The sequence below is a fragment of the Musa acuminata genome, chromosome BXJ1-1 (assembly GCF_036884655.1).
Source record: "Musa acuminata AAA Group cultivar baxijiao chromosome BXJ1-1, Cavendish_Baxijiao_AAA, whole genome shotgun sequence".
Classification (NCBI taxonomy): Eukaryota; Viridiplantae; Streptophyta; class Magnoliopsida; order Zingiberales; family Musaceae; genus Musa; species Musa acuminata.
This window is the reverse complement of record NC_088327.1, coordinates 11,418,485-11,437,199: the sequence shown is the minus strand read 5'-3', so window position 1 is coordinate 11,437,199 and position 18,715 is coordinate 11,418,485. Positions and strand designations below refer to the sequence as shown.

At 37.3% G+C, this 18,715-nt stretch overlaps 2 protein-coding genes and 2 non-coding genes across 8 annotated transcripts; 1 reads left to right on the top strand and 3 right to left on the bottom strand.

The window, feature by feature from the left end:
- The first annotated feature begins 1,155 nt into the window (after positions 1-1,155).
- LOC135584830 (calmodulin-binding transcription activator 3-like) lies at positions 1,156-9,220 on the top strand. 5 transcript variants are annotated; one of them, XM_065182365.1, is made up of 9 exons: positions 1,156-1,655; positions 2,671-2,790; positions 3,353-3,468; positions 4,129-4,217; positions 5,721-5,763; positions 7,197-7,419; positions 7,502-7,828; positions 8,803-8,870; positions 8,963-9,220. In XM_065182365.1, exons 1-7 carry the CDS (start codon positions 1,616-1,618, stop codon positions 7,597-7,599), a joined length of 729 nt encoding a protein of 242 aa, XP_065038437.1. In that variant the 5' UTR covers positions 1,156-1,615; the 3' UTR covers positions 7,600-7,828; positions 8,803-8,870; positions 8,963-9,220. The 5 variants fall into 5 exon arrangements, with proteins under 5 accessions (XP_065038437.1, XP_065038428.1, XP_065038423.1 ...); XM_065182356.1 differs by having other exon boundaries at positions 8,794-8,870; XM_065182351.1 differs by having other exon boundaries at positions 8,750-8,870.
- A 141-nt stretch (positions 9,221-9,361) lies between these two features.
- On the bottom strand, positions 9,362-10,746 carry LOC135673398 (tubulin-folding cofactor C-like). Its single transcript, XM_065182345.1, has one exon. It carries the CDS (start codon positions 10,646-10,648, stop codon positions 9,545-9,547), a length of 1,104 nt encoding a protein of 367 aa, XP_065038417.1. The 5' UTR covers positions 10,649-10,746; the 3' UTR covers positions 9,362-9,544.
- A 425-nt stretch (positions 10,747-11,171) lies between these two features.
- TRNAM-CAU (transfer RNA methionine (anticodon CAU)) lies at positions 11,172-11,256 on the bottom strand. The gene is given in 2 exon segments: positions 11,172-11,207; positions 11,219-11,256. It is a non-coding gene; the product is annotated as a tRNA-Met (tRNA).
- A 4,160-nt stretch (positions 11,257-15,416) lies between these two features.
- Positions 15,417-15,501, bottom strand: TRNAM-CAU (transfer RNA methionine (anticodon CAU)). Its single transcript is given in 2 exon segments — positions 15,417-15,452; positions 15,464-15,501. It is a non-coding gene; the product is annotated as a tRNA-Met (tRNA).
- Positions 15,502-18,715: the final 3,214 nt, after the last annotated feature.

Below are 18,715 nucleotides of genomic sequence, written 5' to 3'. Positions count from 1 at the left end.
TAGCTACAAGAAGTGTACTTTCTTTTTGGGGCCATTAATGTGAGTGTGGTCGATGGTGTGGTTCATATCAAAACACGATGGGATGCAGGTAAGTTGATAGGATCACATGTTTGACTGGGCCTGCTAACCACCATTGCACCTGACATGGAGTGCATGTGAAATCATTGATTAGGTCTTGGATTGATTGCCTCATCAACTAAGACACCGAATTAAGTGTCCTAAAGTGCTTCAAGAGACTTTGGCATCACAACTTGTTGAATTATGTGAGCTATTTACGTACATATAGTCTTTGGTTTAATTCGAAACGAAATTGAATCAAAATCTTGCTATTATTACATTGGACACACAATCAATCTTGCGAGTCACATTCCAAGAAACACTCGGTTAGCACAAGCTATTATTCTTCGAATAAGCTATATTGTAATTCGAGCTTTCGAATGATCTAATAAGATAAGTTATCCAACGGATCGTATTATTATATCTTAATGAGATATCTATGAATTTTATGTTTATGGTCATTCTATTCAAAGGGTCGCGTGGATGGAAGATGGCATCTGTTCCGTCATAATAATTATATCCAAGCGAAGACAAAAAGCGTGCGATCCACGTGGTCCCACGAAGTCCTCTCATTGGCCGGTCGCACAAAGAGTCGTAGTGGAAGTGACCGACGGCTGATTGACTTTGGGATCGGTGGGTGTAAAATATGGATCCTGTCTCCATCGAGACAGCCGAGCCGACCCGCAAGCAGAAAGACCGTGAGGCGATATCAAGTTAATGAAGAGCGAGACGATCCCCTCCAATTCTCGGTGCATTCTATTCCTCCGGTTCATGTGGATCCTATCAGCACCCGTCCATCTTTCCTTCCAATCACCGATGCCTGCGTGAATGGACGGCTGAAACGTCAGTTGGAGCGCGGTGGCCCTGCTTGTCGATTGCAGAGGATCTTAACAACATCGAAAGGTCATGGTAGTTGCCATTGCTCGACGACTGTAACGGAAAACGACGTCCGACGTGACCGCAACCACCTTCCCCACGGACAACTTGAAACCAGTCTTCTATGCTTGGAGAATCGGCTGGACCCACTCGTGGGGCCCTTTCGTGCTCCAATATCAAGGCAGGTAGAGAAAAGGTACCGGCCCAACCGGTAGGGAGTGTTTTTGGATCCCGTGGCGACGCGTCGGTAATGCCACCGAGCACGGAGGGGCGTTTCCGTCCGACGGACGTCCCATAAATCGCCTCGTTCTAATCCGCCGTCGTCGTCGTTAATGGCCGTCTCCAAAGACCACTTCCTCCTCCCCGTGTCCAACCCGGCGGGTCGGCTCGCTTCCTTGCTTTTCTCTCGCTCGTAACTACTCGAACGTTCGCCCTTTTGTCACCATCGGTCTCAGTCTTTACCCATCAACGAGCGTACCTTTTGATCGGTTTCTTGAACCCTAATTGGGGACCTTCGAGGAAGATTCGTTCGATTCGGTATTAGATTGGGAATCAAGCGGGCTTATCTCTCACGCTTGTGGTACTCGTTGGTCGGATCGGGCGTTCCGAATCCTTATGCTGCAAAGTCTGGGGTTTTAAAGAACGAGTCGGCTTTAGGTGGGCTCTTGTGTTCGGGTGATTCATGGCGTGCGCCAGGAAGGGTGGATCGACCTCTCAGTTAGGTGTGTGTGGCTTCAGTTTTCTGCTTGTTTGTTCTTTTTTATTTCTTTTCTACCAATTTGCTATTTGGATGGGCTAATCTGTGGTTCGATGCTTGGGTGTGATATCTCTTGTTTTCGGTAGGATTCGATGGCACCGCTGTCTCCTTCGTGTGCGTGCGTGTTGATTGGTGTCGGTGTTTGGTTGCGAATTTCCTTTGTTCGTTCGGTTCATTTGTAAAGCACAGATTGTGTGGCTTTATGTTTCAGAACAGTTTACTAAGCTGTTGTACACAATAAATCGTTGATGATTGTTTCACATAAATTTTTAGAGAGATGAACATATGTCAAATGCCCATTTCTAATATTCATTCTACTATTTAGTTATTGCATGTAACAGCATTTAAATTCTTATTTCAAGTAACTGGACACTTTACACTTGCTCGAAATTCTCTTGTTGGCAGTTCCTTGGGTTATATCCTGTTTTCTCTACTCATGTGTTTTTGTAAGTGTTTTAGTTGTTATTGCTTCATGACAATGTTTCATTCTCTGGAGACAACATCTATGGCAATAAAATAACCATTATAATTTAATTTCCTTAGTTTCGAAATACAGTGATTTGGTTTTGGATTTTACTTATGAGAACTGGAACTTCTATTGGCTAAAATGACCGTTCCTTGAATGGTGCAATCTTATGATTGTATCCTATTATGGTGTGAGGACCCAATCCTTCCTATGCCTATTTATCCATTTCTCGTATGTTCTTCTCTGTTATGGTGGTTGGTCATATTTTTGTTTAGTACTATGCAAGTGACCAGTACCAATTGTATGATTCTGTCCTAAATGTTTATTTAGCCAACATTCTAGTCTCTGTTCGATTATTATTTTCCAGTGATACACTGCAGTTTATTGTTTGATATCAACATTTGTACTGGTCCTGGAGAGACCAGTATGCCCATTTTACTTCCATTCTTTTGTACATGCTTGCTCTTTTTCTTTCTTCTTCTAATGATCAATTGATCGTATTTTGGATATACAGATATTGAGCAGATACTTGTGGAAGCACGACGTCGATGGCTACGTCCTGCTGAAATTTGTGAAATACTCCAAAACTATAGGAAATTTCGTATTGCACCAGGGCCGCCAAATAGACCTCCTAGTATGATTCATTTCAAGTTTTATTAATGTCACACTCGTTTTTGAATAGGTTTATTTTTTTTGCAAATCTTTTATGTTTAGTGACAGTTTATGAACTCCATCAATAACTGAAATTTGTGTTTGCTTAAATCGGTCATTTATGAACTTGTTCATCACATTTACAAATATGTTGCTCTGTTTACTATTTGAAAAAATTAATAACATGTATGCATATATACTCCTCTCTGATTCTATATAACTAGATAGATATGTAAATAAGAAAATGTGGTATGTGCTAGGATATGTTCAGGTATCATTGTCACATCAAACTAAATGCAGAAAAAGTCGTGTCATTTTTTGTGTCTTTCTCTACTATAATTAAGTATACAATTGTTAAATTGGACAAATTTTCTTTCAAGTTACTTTGTCCCAATTCATCATAAACCCTGTTGTTAGTTTTAGATGAACAATATGCCAATGTTGGAGATGGATATTATAATTACTGTCAATATAGAGAAGCATTGATCTACCATGTTTTCTATACATTCTCTGTATTGGCTAACCTTGTCGTTTCTTTGCTTCAGGTGGGTCTTTGTTTCTTTTTGATAGAAAGGTGTTAAGGTACTTCAGGAAGGATGGGCATAACTGGAGAAAGAAAAAGGATGGGAAGACTGTAAAAGAAGCTCATGAGAGGCTAAAAGTAAGTGAAATTTGTAATTATGTATTTTTTTTATGCCCTTTTGATAGGTCATTGCAATTTTAACCAAAACATTGTTGTGTAAAATGTTGAATATTGTGTCTTCTATAACATATAATTGTGTATATAAGCATGCTGTATATATGAATGGATGTATATACATAATGGTATCTAAGTGCAACAGTTACCCATGTCATTACTCAGGAAATGATGTGGGCATGCCACAAGCATGATTCATGGGACCCACTTTGATCTACTTAAACGGCCTTTCTTATATACAAAGAACAGAACTTTAACATGGCAGATGTATCTAAACACTGCATGTTATTTTGAAACAAATGATACCATCAGAACATTCAGAATATGTGGAGGAAATCAAAGAAAGCTATATAAACATAGTTGTTTATGGGACATGAAAGCTTTTTGTTCCTTATCTAATATCATCTTCTGGATCTACCTCTATTACAAGCATCAATATTTAGACACAGCTTGTTGTGTTATTCTAGAAAATGTAAAGAAATTCCTTGACATTCCATTGATTGTCTTGACAGTTTTAAGCAAAAATGCTCCAGCCATTTTATTTTCTATAGTTTCCACCTTAAATTCTATTAGCTATTTTTTTAGTCAATAATTAAGATCCAATTAAACTGATTACTGTTCCAGGTTGGAAGTGTTGATATGCTTCATTGTTACTATGCTCATGGTGAAGAGAATGAAAAATTTCAAAGACGAAGTTATTGGCTGTTGGAAGCGTGAGTTTTGGATATTATTTTTCATATTTATAGGTCATAAGTACCAAAATCATGTTCGTATTTTAATCCTCCTGCTATGTGCCTTCTTGACTGTTTCTTTTTATCTTGCACCCTGAGATCGAGCTTGGAAAATATAGTGATGCATGCTCTTTTATGTATAAGTGACAACTTAATATAGTTTAGGAATATTGGTGAACAAATAACAGTGAGGTGATCGTTATAAACTGAATTATTATATCATATGATATTCTATTTTATGACATCTGTTTACACATCCTAGTAGTCAGTGCACTGTAGCATAGTTGAGAGGCCTTAGGTTGTTCTTCATGTGAGAATGTTTTGTATGTAGTTTAATATAATACATTAATTCTTACTGAAGAATTTAGTTTTTTACAAAAAAAGAGAGTATAAATTGATTTAGCATATAATGTTGGAAATAGATATTAATTTAAAGCTGAAACTATTTAAGTTCTAAAAAATGGAACTTATTGGCAATGATTTGGAGTGATTGGCATTTGACAACAATGGCCTGTGATGAGCACAATGATGTACAGGATTTGGGAAGGACTTTGGCACGATGTATTGTCGACTGATTTTCTATTTAATTTGCTTATCAAGTTATTTGTAGACATTGAACTTTCACTTGTAGCTGAATCTTTGGCTGATTCAGCTAGGATCACTGTAGTCTGACAATTTAGTTAGTTTTGCTAGTTTTGGGGAACTTATGTACTTCTGTTCTAGCTTCAGCAGTTTTGGTGAAATCCAGAAGGATTAAATTTGTTTGCAGGTAAAAGATTAAACATCCATAAAATTGCTTTAGTACTCAAGTTTATGTTAGAAGAAATTAGAATAAATTACCATGTTTGTGAAAATAAAAAAAGATCCTTAACTATTTTTAATGTTTTGGCTATTTGAATTTTAGAGTACTATTAATATTTTATGAAAGACAGCTGTGGTCTTCATACATGTAGTTTCAGCATGAATTATAAATTTTCATTGCATATTATCAACTTTTAGAGCCTATTATTCTGAAATAAAAAGCTTTTATTATTTTCTCCTTCATATCATGCTTTCTATTTCTTCAATAATGCCACAGATGACTTTCTGTAAGACAATTATTAGTCTTCAGATGTCATATAAATTGTTTTTAGCTAGATTTAAAATTATTGTTTTGGTTACTTTTTTCTTTGAAAATTTGTGGTTAAAAGTACTGAAACTCATTTGAAAGCTGTCAATTGAACTTTTTAAGTACTTTTCTATTTGTAATTATACAATGTTGTGTATGGATATGTGAACAAAAGAAACTTTACCATTTTTTTCTAATCTGCAAAGTGTTTGCTAATCTTCTCCATGGACATGGATGTTTGCAAGTTGATTGTATGACCCAAATACACTGTAGGCTTAGTGGACATCACTCAGTTCACGTACACCAGTTTGTCCTGAATATCATCATAATTTTAATCTTAGACTGAAACAATTATTTTTATTGATCTTCTGTTGCAGGGACCTCATGAACATTGTTCTTGTACATTATCGTGAAGTCAAGGTTGTAATTCACTTTACTTTTCAACTAATTGCATTTGTTCTTTTCTGTCTTCAGTCTTTTGTAATGAAGGTCCTATAAATAATCTCGTCCATTCGATGTATCAGCTGGCATATATGATGCTTCTTCTGGTTATCCTTTTGTGTGTTAGAACATCATGAAAGTTCCACATGTTGAGTGGTTTCCTTTCTATTGTTTATCTTATGTCAGTTCTTACAACTGACTTGTATCAATATTTTGCATTATTATTTGTTCATGTGATTTGTGCACAGACTAATGCTTCTCTGTGACATTTATCATAACCTCCCTATATTTAGTGGCTTGGGCACAGCTTTTCAGGATATTTGTTTTGACAAGTATAATGGTTATGTCTACCTCTCACTGCTGTACTTTGGGCACAGCATTGTTTTTTTAGCTACTTTGTTTTCTAGTTCTTCTTAGTTCCACTATAATTGATTTAACACTAGACATAGGATCTTAGTGGGATCAGTTAGTTCAGGTGGAATCCCCAAAGGTCTAGGTGCTGCTGGTTCTCCCAGTTTCAGTTGGAAACTCACATGGTAGGTAGTATTAGCACAGCATGGTAAAATACCATGTTGACACAACGTCGAACCAGTGTGATTGTGATCTATATAAACCTTGTGAGCCCGACATATATATTCTGGAAACATTGATATTGATACCTTGCGTTTCAAGTAATTATGTTGCCGGCATGATATGTTTCACCCAATATGTGAATAACATACAGAAAGTAAAATCAATAGTCTACTGAGTGAGTCTAGTTAATATCTCTAGGATTGGTCGGAATCTGGCTTGGTATCATCCGGAACCGGATAAGTTTTGGTTGAGTTTTTTGAGTTGGTTGGAATCCAATGCTATTGCTAGTAAATTGATATGAATAGGAAGGGGTATGTCAATCCCAATGGATACTAATATCCTTAAACTGAGCTCTCCCAACCCAAACAATTAGGAATTTTCAGCCAAAATGGATGGATCTCAGATCGGCCAGCTTTTAAAAAACTGAATTTACCATCTTGTTGGTAGGTTGATTCTGTGACCAATATCATAATACGTGGTTGATTTTAATTTTTCTTGTTTTTGCCATCATGTTATGTGACTTCTGTTACAACTTTCTAGGTGGTTGTTTAACTGAAAGTAATTTATATTGAACATGTTCCTTCAATTCTTTTGCTTCTTTGGTATGTTCTTTTCATCTTGTAAATCATCATTTATACATAACTCTAATTGGCTGCTTCTCATTGACCCAAAGATTTTTACTGAATTAATTCAGAATTTCCTGTTAAAGGATAATCTTTTAATCTTTATAGCTTCGTTTGATGTTTGATTTGTTTTAGCTATAATTCAACCTGGAATTGTTAATGCCTGATATGTGTAACATGGTCATGTGAACTGACTATCATTTGCTTGATTGCAAGCTTCAGGATAAAACAAGTCGAAGCCTTACTAGAGATGTTGAAGAAGTTGTGCAAGATACTCAAATGGATAATCCTATCATTGAAGAAGTTGTGCAAGCTATGCAAATGGATAATCCTATCACTTCTAATTCTGCCACAAGCCAGAGTCAGCTGGCTTCACAATCTTTTGGCGTTGATAGCCCCAGTAGTGCACACACTTCAGAATATGAAGATGCTGAATTGGGTACATCTCATGCTACATTATCATTTATTATGCATCATACTAAAGTACAATTTATTCAAATGTGCAACCTTTTCTTTTCCAGCATATCTAAAGCCAAATTCATTGCACCACATAGTTATCAAACAAGTTCCAGATACCACACTTTCATTGAGATGTGGCAGTATGATGATCGATGAATGATGGTTTTCACCTTTTGAACACACGCTGCTGTTCCATTGATAGCTTATGGAAACATCCTGGGATGAACTCCCGTAACATTGTCCAACAGCCTTCCAGACAACTTTTCAATCTTTGCACAGGCTGCCCAGGTGGAGGTTCAAGACTCGAATCTTTGATATCTGGCATTTATATACATGTGGTCTCAGTGCATGGATAATGTCACCAGTTCACAAGAAAAATTACTTGGCAGGTATTACCAATATAAATTTTTGGCAACGTTTTACTTCTGCATATAACACCAGTTTGCAGGAGTTTTTTCATTATTATGTTTTCATGCTTTGACTGTCTGCTGTTCTTTAGACTACTTGCTTCTCCTTTTTTTTTTTTTTTCCCTTTGAAGAATGTCTTCGTTGGCTTCAAATAGCGCCTTTTTTGGTCTAAATGTATATGCGCAAGTTCCAACTTGTGGGGGCCCAACATGCTGCCACTAATTATTGCTAAAAGAAATGATAGCATCACTGCCTAATTATTGTTAGACTTATTATGGGAATCTTATACATGTGTTCTTGATAGAAGGAAAGACTGGCAATTGGTATGCTCTTGATTTTTTTATTTTGTATTTCCTGAAGTAGACCAATATTTCAGATTGGATCGATTTGTTTTTCTTATTTTGTTATGAATCATCATAAACAGTATTATGACTTAGGGGGCATGTACATGCATGTTTGAGGAAAGTTGAATTTCCAGCAGAACTTTTATTAAGCAATAAAACTATTCTGTATCATCATGGAGTTTTAATGTCAGTGTTCTGCTCACCACAAGAATCAATCAGTTGTTTGCGGAATTATTGTGTGAGAAACTGCATGGTTGGCTTCTCCAAAACTAACAGCTGGTAAAAGCCTCAGCATCGTAGATGAGAAAGGGTTGTTTGCTAACTTTCTCATTTATCAGCAGTCCTCAGCATAAAAATGAGAAAAGATATTTCTTTTTGTTTGCTATTCTCTCATCACCAAAGAGCAGACTGTTCTCATTTCTATGGGTGGGTGCATCAGCTGGAGCAGTGACAGATACAACAATTCCCGAGAACCCTTTTTCAAGAATACCTGCATATTTAGCATCTGCATATTGGCAAAGGGCATTTGCTGATTCATCTTGATTAGTTATGTTTCAGATGTTTCAAAGGGCAGTGACATAATAGAGAATTCTGACTGCTAGATGTTGCAGAAGTGTGCCCCGTCGAGGTGACCCATCGTGATCCTTCTCTATCTGCAGCTCGTATCTACAACTCCCAGGTTGCCTGTTATTTAAATGGTTTTCATATGTATTTTCCATATGCTTGCATGTTCTTCGACATAATTTCCCTGACCCTTCATACGTTATGTAGGATATGCATGAAGGATGGTTTGTCCACGAAGCAGGAGATGACGGTGGTGGTGACTTCATTGTTGAGCCGGGGACCTCCGTGAAGGCTTGGCCTTTTAGCTCGTGTGATTAGGCTTTTGTGGCCTTCTGTTATTAAGTATCAGGTGCTCCGACGACTACTACGTACAAAACATGTGGTGGACAATCTGATTAAGAAGCGAGATGCTGCATTCACATGATCCTCAAAATAAACCATCTCCTTGTCGAAATGTTTGCTGTAGATTCTTTCGTTTCCTCGGGCCACTGGTCATCCGCCGCCGGAACTCTTTCCTTTTTACACGCCAAAAAAACACTACCTACTCTTAAGGAGGAGTTTTCTTGTTCCAGGCAATGTGACAGTCAGTAGTTGGGAGATTAAACATGATGCAACTTTGAATGCATATAATTCATCATAATAGCAAACAAAACAAAGGAAGATAGATCCTCCTTTCCTTCACCTCTCAATTGGCTGCCTCGCAAATGAATTCAACAAAGCTTCAAGACAAACAAATTCTTCAGTGTAAAAAGCAGATTAACAATGCTTCTAAGCTGCGCTGCTGAACTACTACTGCTTATCGTCACATGGCTCCTCGGTGGCATCTGATGCATTCATGGTTTGCACACGTTCTTCCTCCGGTATCACAGACCAGTTCGGAGACTGCACCGCTCTCAACCACTTGATGTCATCCACATTGGCCCAATTCCCCGTTTCCTCCTCCAGCCCGGAGTCTCTCAGCTCCTCCTCGATCCCTTCGTAGAACAGCCGATACGGTGCAAATCTCACTCCGCTGCTGTCCTCGATGATGGGTCGACTTCGGACCCGGAGATAGAAATCGGTCGCTCTGGCATGGTGGATTCTGATCTGGTGCGACGCCAGCATGAGCAAGCAATCGTTCACCTCTTCGATGAGGATCGATCCCAGAATAGCACCAGCAAAGACCCGGCAATTGGTAAGCCGGTGAATGAAGAGAGCCCGAAGCCGACCTCGAAGGTAGATCTCGCAAGAATTGAGGTCGGCGAGAGTGAAATCGCCCTCCCCCTCTTCGGAAACCCTAAAATGCTTGATCAAGATCGAGCCCTCCTTGTTCCGGAATCCTGGTGTCTCCCGGACGACCGCAAGATCCGGCTTTCCCGGCGCAGAGACCTTCGCCTCTTCGACTTCTTTGACCAAAAAGGTTGGATCCTTCTTGGAAGCCTTGTTTCTGAAAGAGAACTTTTTCCTGGGCAAAAGCTCGGAGTTTGCCGCCTCCAGTGACTCTTTAAGAGCGGAGATCGCCCTTAGGGAGGATCGGACCTCGTACGACGGCAAGAAGTAGGAGTTCTCGGCGACAAGCCGGTCCAGGTTGGCGATGGAGGCAGCCAACTTCTCCAGCTCGGGCTTCAGGCGGGCCGCCGACGCCGGGTCGGCGGCGATGGCGCGGCAGCCCTGGAGGTCGGCCTCTATGGAGCGCCTGGATTCGGCGAAGCGGTCGAGGAAGGCGGACACGGACTCGAAGGCGGGCGAGGCGGCGGCGGCTGCGGCGCTTCGTGCGGCCGACTGCTGCAGGCGGGACTGGTGGAGGGTGGCCAGGCGGTCGAGCATCGCGGCGTGCTTCTTCTGGGAGACCGGATCTAACGTTCCGGCGGAAAGATGGTGCTGCTTCGATTCGGATCCTTCTTCCCCCTCCATCCCTCTCGATCAAGATCTCTTCGGCAGGCGAGGAAGGAGCGACAGCGGCGGCTTCGAACGAACCGAGAGAGGCTCCAATGAAAGCTTGTCACATATAAACTGGGCTATCGGGGCTTTATGAGCGCGTTGTCGAGTCGTTAATTCGATGGATAGAGCTTTAAAAGCTGTGCTGGGCTCGTTAATAGGACTCACACTACGGCGCCATGCATAGGCTTGCCCTTTGGGCTTTTTCGGCTGCATGGGCTCATATTTTTGATGGAGAAAGAGCTTTGAAATCTGTGCTAGGCTTCTTAATGATCCTACAGAAGCCCAATTTGTGGCCATCAGTTATAGATTGGGCTTTTGTAGTGATTTTTCCGATGAAGAGTTGGCTTGACAATTGTAGAGGGCTCCTTCCTTAATCGGCCTAACGAAACTCAAATTATGGCTGTCAGAAATAGATTGGGGTGGGCAAACTTAATATTAAGGAGAAATAGTGACTAAAAATAAAGGAATAAAAAGAATGTGGAAACAAAAACAATACTGGGGTGAGAGAGGCTCGAACTCTCGACCTCAGGATAACTCTTAAGCTATGAGACCTACGCGCTAGCCAACTGCGCCATCACCCCTTGTTATATTTGCTAAATTTATTTTATATATATCATAATTTTAAAAATATTGTAACATATTTCAGTTAATATAGTATAAAAAGATTCTCCTTTTGTTTAACAGATAAGCAATCCGATGTCATATCATATCCTACCAGGCACTCATTATCACCCCAATATCTCAACGGAGAATCCCTAATATCAATATTAGTTGTCATGTGCTAATCGATACGTTTGATGTTTTAGTGGATAACCCATTAACAAAATGATGATTTCACATAATTGCTTTTTATAGTTCTCGAGTAACGCAAGCTTACATAGCTTTTTTATCTTTTGAATCTTCTAACCCTAGTAACTAAAAACCAAAGTTGTTTTGTCGAGTTCATCTCCGATATAAGTTTTGCATGATCGTTTGTTGAACCTTATTTTCTTCCAATACCAAACATGCGATAAGCTCTAATGCTTACCCTAGTTTAGTTCTAAACCTCTAACATGTTAATTAGAATCTATAATAATATATTGACATGAGAAAAATGACTCAAGTTTTACGGAATCATTTAAAGGATCTCGCTTCGACGAAAGTGACCCCGATTTTGGGAGTAGCCACGAGGAACTCTTTTCTTCCAATCCATGAAACTTCTATTATAACTTTGGTTTTCATACAACTTTTGAAAAAATGGAGTGTTATTCCTTCCTCATCAATCCTCCCGAGGCTACTTGTCTGACCTATGCTTTCTACCAACTTGTCTCGATAAGTTCACAAAAGTGATGCAAAGCATCATATCTTTTTTTTACTTTAGTTCTTACAATAAGGAACTACTCCAGTGATGCTTATATCGAAAGTCAGAGGTCACTTGAGAGGTATTTGATAAACTAGAATACAAAGCCCGATTGGGTTTATTGAATACAATGTTTATTTATACATGTTAGAATAGAGGATTTTCCTGAATTGATCAACGAGATTTCCTCGTGCAGTTGGGAAAATCTTATCTGTCATTATGCCCCCAGAAGATTGAGCTTCTATTAAGGATGCCAATCTCGGACTGATGCAATGAAAATAATTTATGGATGAGAAGCTTCAGTGAGTGAGTTTGCTAATTGATCAACCGTATATATGTGAGAAACATGTAATTGATGTTTGACAACTTGATCTCGCACGAATTGGTAGTCGATGACAATGTGTTTCATGCGTGAGTGGGACATTGGATTGACGTATAGGTATGTAGCTCAAACATTATCATAATATATTATACGAGTAAGGGTAGAGTTGACGTTAAGTTCCTTAAGCAGATTCGTGACCCAATTGAGTTCTACAATAATAGTGGCGATGGCATAGTATTTAACTTCAGTTGTAGACCGCACGATTATCTTTTACTTCTTGGAACTCCAACTGATTGTATTAGCTCCAAGAAAGATAATATATTCCAACATGGATATTCTATAATCAAAGTTTTCTATACAATCAACATCGACAAAGGCATGAAGATGAAGTAAGGAGTGTTTGCGGAGGAAGAGGCCATGATTGAGGGTCCTTTTAAGATACTGCAAAATTCATTTGATTATAGATCAATGCATAATAGATAGTCGATGTATGAATTGTGATAATTTATTAACTATAAATGAGATATCTGGAAAGGTGAGAGCTAAGTATTGTAAGGAGTCAAGTACTTATCGGTATTAAGAAGAGTTCGTAGCATCACATAATTTGAGTGATTCACTAGTACAGAAGAGAGTTGTAATCTCTTGTACATCTTATATGCTTATCTTTGATTAATAAATTATGAATATACTTTCTTTGTGATAAGAAGAGACTTAAAATATGTAAATGTTACTTTCACTCATAGAAAGTAGCTCAAGGTTTTTAGATCTTTAAGGGAGAATCAATCAGCCAATTTCTTTAGGAATACTTGAATCTCCAAAGGATCATTGCTTATGATAATAATATCATTCACGTATACCAGAAGATATATTGTGTCTCCATTTTATTATCGTAGGAATAACGAGGTATTAGACTTAGAGTTGATGAAACCAGCTGATGTTAGAAATGAGCCAAGTGCTAGTCATAGGTGTCCTATAAGCCAATCACGTGAGTGATGACATGTACTCTTTTTGCTCATTATTATTATGTTATTTTTTTACTTTATATTGCTTGTTGTGTATATATATTGTGATGTCCATGAATTTGTGTAATGAGAATCGGATCGTGATGAGATCATGATAATGAGATCGATTCGCCTTTAAACACAAACCCTAAATAATTCTGATCATAGGTTACTCAAGAGGGACATCGAGATAACCGGATAAACTGGTGTACTATATACCCATCTATATGATGGAGGCGGTTAGTCTTATAGCTGCTCGTATGATGATACTATGGATACAATTTAGATGCTCATTAGAGAATGAGTTCACTGATTGATCCGCTAATAGAATGTTAGATGGTTGATGATGTCTCATTGTTAGATAGTGATTTCATCGTTCCAATGGTGTCTTTGGTCCTTAGACTTAAGATACTAATGATGTCCTGTACTAGTACTCCACTCTTTGATAACAGACTTATCTAGAAGTTCCAAATATAGTACAACTGGTTATTGAGAGTGACAACTAATTTTACAAGGGTTATTGAGTATTTATAGAAGATCATCTACTTTCGGTATAATGAGAGGAATATCCCATGTGTTCTACTCAGACAAATCTCTTACTAGGGTCATTCGAATGAAGAAAGAAAGAATTCTCTGAGAGAATCTAATTACAGCGATTCTTGAGTAGAAAACCATATGAGTCTGACAGCACAATGCTCAATATACGGTCTTTGGGGTATTAGATGGATAAGATACTATATGTACATGGTAACTGAGGATAGATAGGAGGAAACCAAAGGGTCATAGGCTAAGCCTTTTTTGTTGTCACTTCATATTTTCCTCTCCCCTTCTCCTCCTCGGCCAACACCCCATATTTGGGGCATTTGAAGATTTGGGTAACGATTCGATGAGCTTCTTCGCAACCCTTGCTGTGTGGATTAGCATTAGAGATGAGGATAGTTGACCTCCTTCATCCTCTCCCATGAATCTGTAGGATTTTAGATATATCCAATCTCCCTAGGTAAAACACTTTATCACATGTGTTTTTTTTCAGTATTGTGATTTTTGCGCATTAATTTTCGCAAGATGATGAAACATTTTTTATGAAAATATGAGATTTTTTTTTTGTTCTTCCACTACACATATGTGATGTAGTCCCTAGATTTTTCAACACTAAGTTCAGTATACTATACTTTTAGAGCTTGACAAAGTTCATAAATAGCTTTGTATAGTTTATAAACATGCATTGGAGACTGAGGATGAACGAATCCAAGAGGTTGATGCATGAAGATGTCTTTATATAGAGTCCTTTATAAAAAGATATTGTTAACATCTAATCATCGTAAATGTCTGCCTTTTGAGATGGTTAAACTCAAAATAAGTTGAATTATTGTAGGTTTAATAACGAGACTAAATGTCTATGTGAAGTCTAACACAAGGTCGTTGATGAAACCCTTTAGCTACTAGACGTGTTTTATACTGACAACGGATTTGTTTGAGTTTCGCTTAATTCGAAAGACTCATTTACACCCGATAATATTTTATGTGTGATGAAATTATACTAAAGTCTATGTAAAGATATAGATGAGTGTATCATATTCTTTACACATGGTTTTACGTCAGTGTAGAGATTATTTAGACTGTCAGAAATAGATTGGGGTTTTGGGCTCTTTGTGGAGCTGTTTTTACCACTATCAAAGTTTTTGATAATTCGGACAAACCTAATATTTAGAAGAAATAGTGACTAAAAGTAAAGGAATAAAAAGAATATGGAAACAAAAACTTACTGTCAGAAATAGATTGGGGTTTTGGGCTCTTTGTGGAGCTGTTTTTACCACTATCAAAGTTTTTGATAGTTCGGACAAACCTAATATTTAGAAGAAATAGTGACTAAAAGTAAAGGAATAAAAAGAATATGGAAACAAAAACTTACTGTCAGAAATAGATTGGGGTTTTGGGCTCTTTGTGGAGCTGTTTTTACCACTATCAAAGTTTTTGATAGTTCGGACAAACCTAATATTTAGAAGAAATAGTGACTAAAAGTAAAGGAATAAAAAGAATATGGAAACAAAAACTTACATTATAAATGTCACGACTTATTGGGGTGAGAGAGGCTCGAACTCTCGACCTCAGGATAACTCTTAAGCTATGAGACCTACGCGCTAGCCAACTGCGCCACCACCCCACTTGTTTTATTTGTGCCATAACTAATGTTATATTATATTATTCTTTAGTTAATATAGTATTAAAAAATCTCCTTTTTCCTCGTACAAAGTGTAACAATGCTATGTCACATCATAATCGATACTTTTGATGTTTTAGTGGATATCCCATTAATAAAATAATAACTTAAGTTTATATAGCTTTTGATTTTATGAATCTTCTAACTCTTAGTAATTAAAATACCCAAAGTTGTTTTGTCAAGTTCATCTCCGATATAATATTTGTAAGATCTTTTGTCGAACCTCAGTTCTTTTAATACCAAACATGCCATAAGCTCCAATGCTTGCCTTAGTTTGGTTCTGAACCTCTAACATGTCAATTATAATCTATAATAATATATTGACATGAGAAAAATGACTCAAAGCTTCACAGAATCATTTGAAGGATCTCACTTGAATGAAAATGACCTCGATTTTTGAGAGTAGCCACCATGAACTCTTTTCTTTCGATCCATGTAACTTTTATTATAGCTTTTTCAAGTAGCTTTCATACACCTTTCGAAGAATTCGAGTGTTATTCCTTCCTCGATCAATCCTCCCAAGGCTACTTTTTCAACGGGGGATTTCTATCAATTTGTCTCAACAAGTTCACAAAAGTGATAATGCTTACATCGGAAGTTAGAAGTCACTCGAGGGATACCTGAAAAACTAGAATATGATTACAAAGCCCGATTGAGTTTATTAAATACAATGTCTATTTATACAGGTTAAAGGAGAGGATTTTTCTTAATTGATCAATGAGATTTCCTCGTATAGTTGAGAAAATCTTATCGACTATCATGCCCCCACAAGATTGAGCTTTTGTCAATGATATCGATCTTGGACCGATGCAACAAAAATAGTTTGCAGGTGAGAGGCTTCGTGAGTGAGTCTGCTAGTTCATCAACCGTATGTATGTGAGAAACATGTAATTGATATCTGACAACTTGATCTCGCACAAAATGAAAATCGATAGTAATATGTTTCAGTAGAATATGACGCATAGATAGATAGCTCCAACATTAAACTTCCTCGTATAGTTAGAAAAATATAATTATAAAATTTAATTAAATTTATTAAATATAACATTTATTTATATAAATTAAAGTATAAAAAAATTTCTCAACTGATAAACGATATTTTTTCGTACAGTTAAACAAATCTTATATGCTATCAATACATTCCCCTCGTCACTTCCCTGCAAATCTTATATGCTATCAATACATTCCCCTTACCACTTCCCTGCAGAATAAGTTGGATCCATGAGAGTTGAAAGTGCATTTTGCTTAGCAACATTTGAGATGAGAAATAAAGTGCATTTTGCATCGTCGAAACCTTACTTTTTGTCTTCATTTATATGAGATTTTTAAGATGAGTTGATTTTCCTCTCAATTTAGAAAACTTTTGATGGAAGCTTCGATCCAACTAAACTAAACAAGCTGCGACGTTTGTACGCAATAACTAACACACTCATTCATGTGTCGATCTTTTCCCATAATCTTCTGCGACATAACCCGCACGTACATCTCATCCAACTCAATCAGTTATTTTAGTTAGCCATTAAGTTTAAACTTAACTTATTTGCTAGCAGTCCGAAAAGAGAAAACGAATCTCTGTTGGATTCGTTTACCAACTTTTGCATGTGATAAAAGAAAAATAAAATCAATCCATGTTAGTATTTTAGATTACATGCAAGAGTTGTGCATGGATCACAAGATCGGCATCTTCCAATCCATCTATTGACACGTGAGCATGTGATCGAACTAACATGGTAAAAGCAAGCATCCAACGAAGGATGGCAACTCATCTCTCTCTCTCTCTCTCACACACACACACACACACAGCATTATACGTGGATATTTTAATTGTATTACAACTGTGGCAGGATGGCGTTGGTCACAAGTTGATATGCTTTGATGAAAGATTGCTCCTTTGTAAATTGGGTTAGTAGGATGCCTCTTATGCAGATTATCTCTCCAATTTATTGCTTATGTCAATAGGTGAATTTGAAGGATTCAAATAATTGAAAACAATATTAGAGTAAGTTCGGGTACTTTACCATTTTTTATAGTGGTTTTCGATAATTGATTGAAGTAAGTTGATATCTATTTGTGGGCCAGTTACGTGAAATTATTGGACGTGGAGAAGTTGATCGAATTATCGGACATTATGATCAACACCTTTGTCTATCGTAATTGTATTGATTTAATGATCGAAAATTCGTGAAGGGTAAAAATCATGAATCAAAGTAGAAATAACCCACTATAAGAATAATAAATATATAATTATTAATCTTTTGCCCAAAACCTTAGCAATAATCACAAAAGAATAATTAGGATAGAAGGATCACGTCACTGTGCATAATATTCAAATTCTTCCCGAGTAATCACAATAAGAATCTACTATAGATCTGATCAAACCTGAGATGAAAATACTACATAGATGATTAAGAACAGCCTCTCTGTGTTATCCTTGTTTTCTTCTATTTTCTTCTAATTTTTGGAATCACATAGTTGCAGCAAAAATCTGTCTCGTTGCTATAGTTTTTCTTCCTAAAAAACGTAACCACCACACCCCCCTTAATTTAGATCTAGGGTTTAAAAAAAAAGGATGAACGGTTAAAGCCCATCCTGAACGTATGGGCTGTTAGCCCAACAACATGTTGAGCTAATAAAACGTTTGAGTTGGTGCAGAGTTAATTATGATTGTCATATGTCATTTATTATCTTTCTTTCTATATCCCAAATTTCATATGGGTATGAGTTTATTCAAGATTAAATTAACATGGACAAAGCTTATGCACTAAATAATCATCATCTTTTTTTCTTTCTAGTAGTCTTTTGCTCTGAAAAAATAGTAAGTACGGAGGCAAAAATGAGACCACCACCACATGGAACACATAACGGCTAAGCTCAGGAATCTACATCTACACATACTAATTATCTCTTCACGAGAATACCTTCAATCTTGCAATTATTCCTCGTGCAAAGCATGGGATTTGTCGTCATGCGTTTTAATGGTTTCATATATAGACTCATTATGTTGGTTTTTATGGTTAAGAGTCCTATGAGAATAAAAAAATAATGAAGCAAGATTGTTATTTTATGACTCGAATGATTAGATTTCTCATGCATTAGATTCATCATTTGTACAACTCATAGATCAAGCGAAGTTGATAACTTGTAGTGAAAGTTTTAA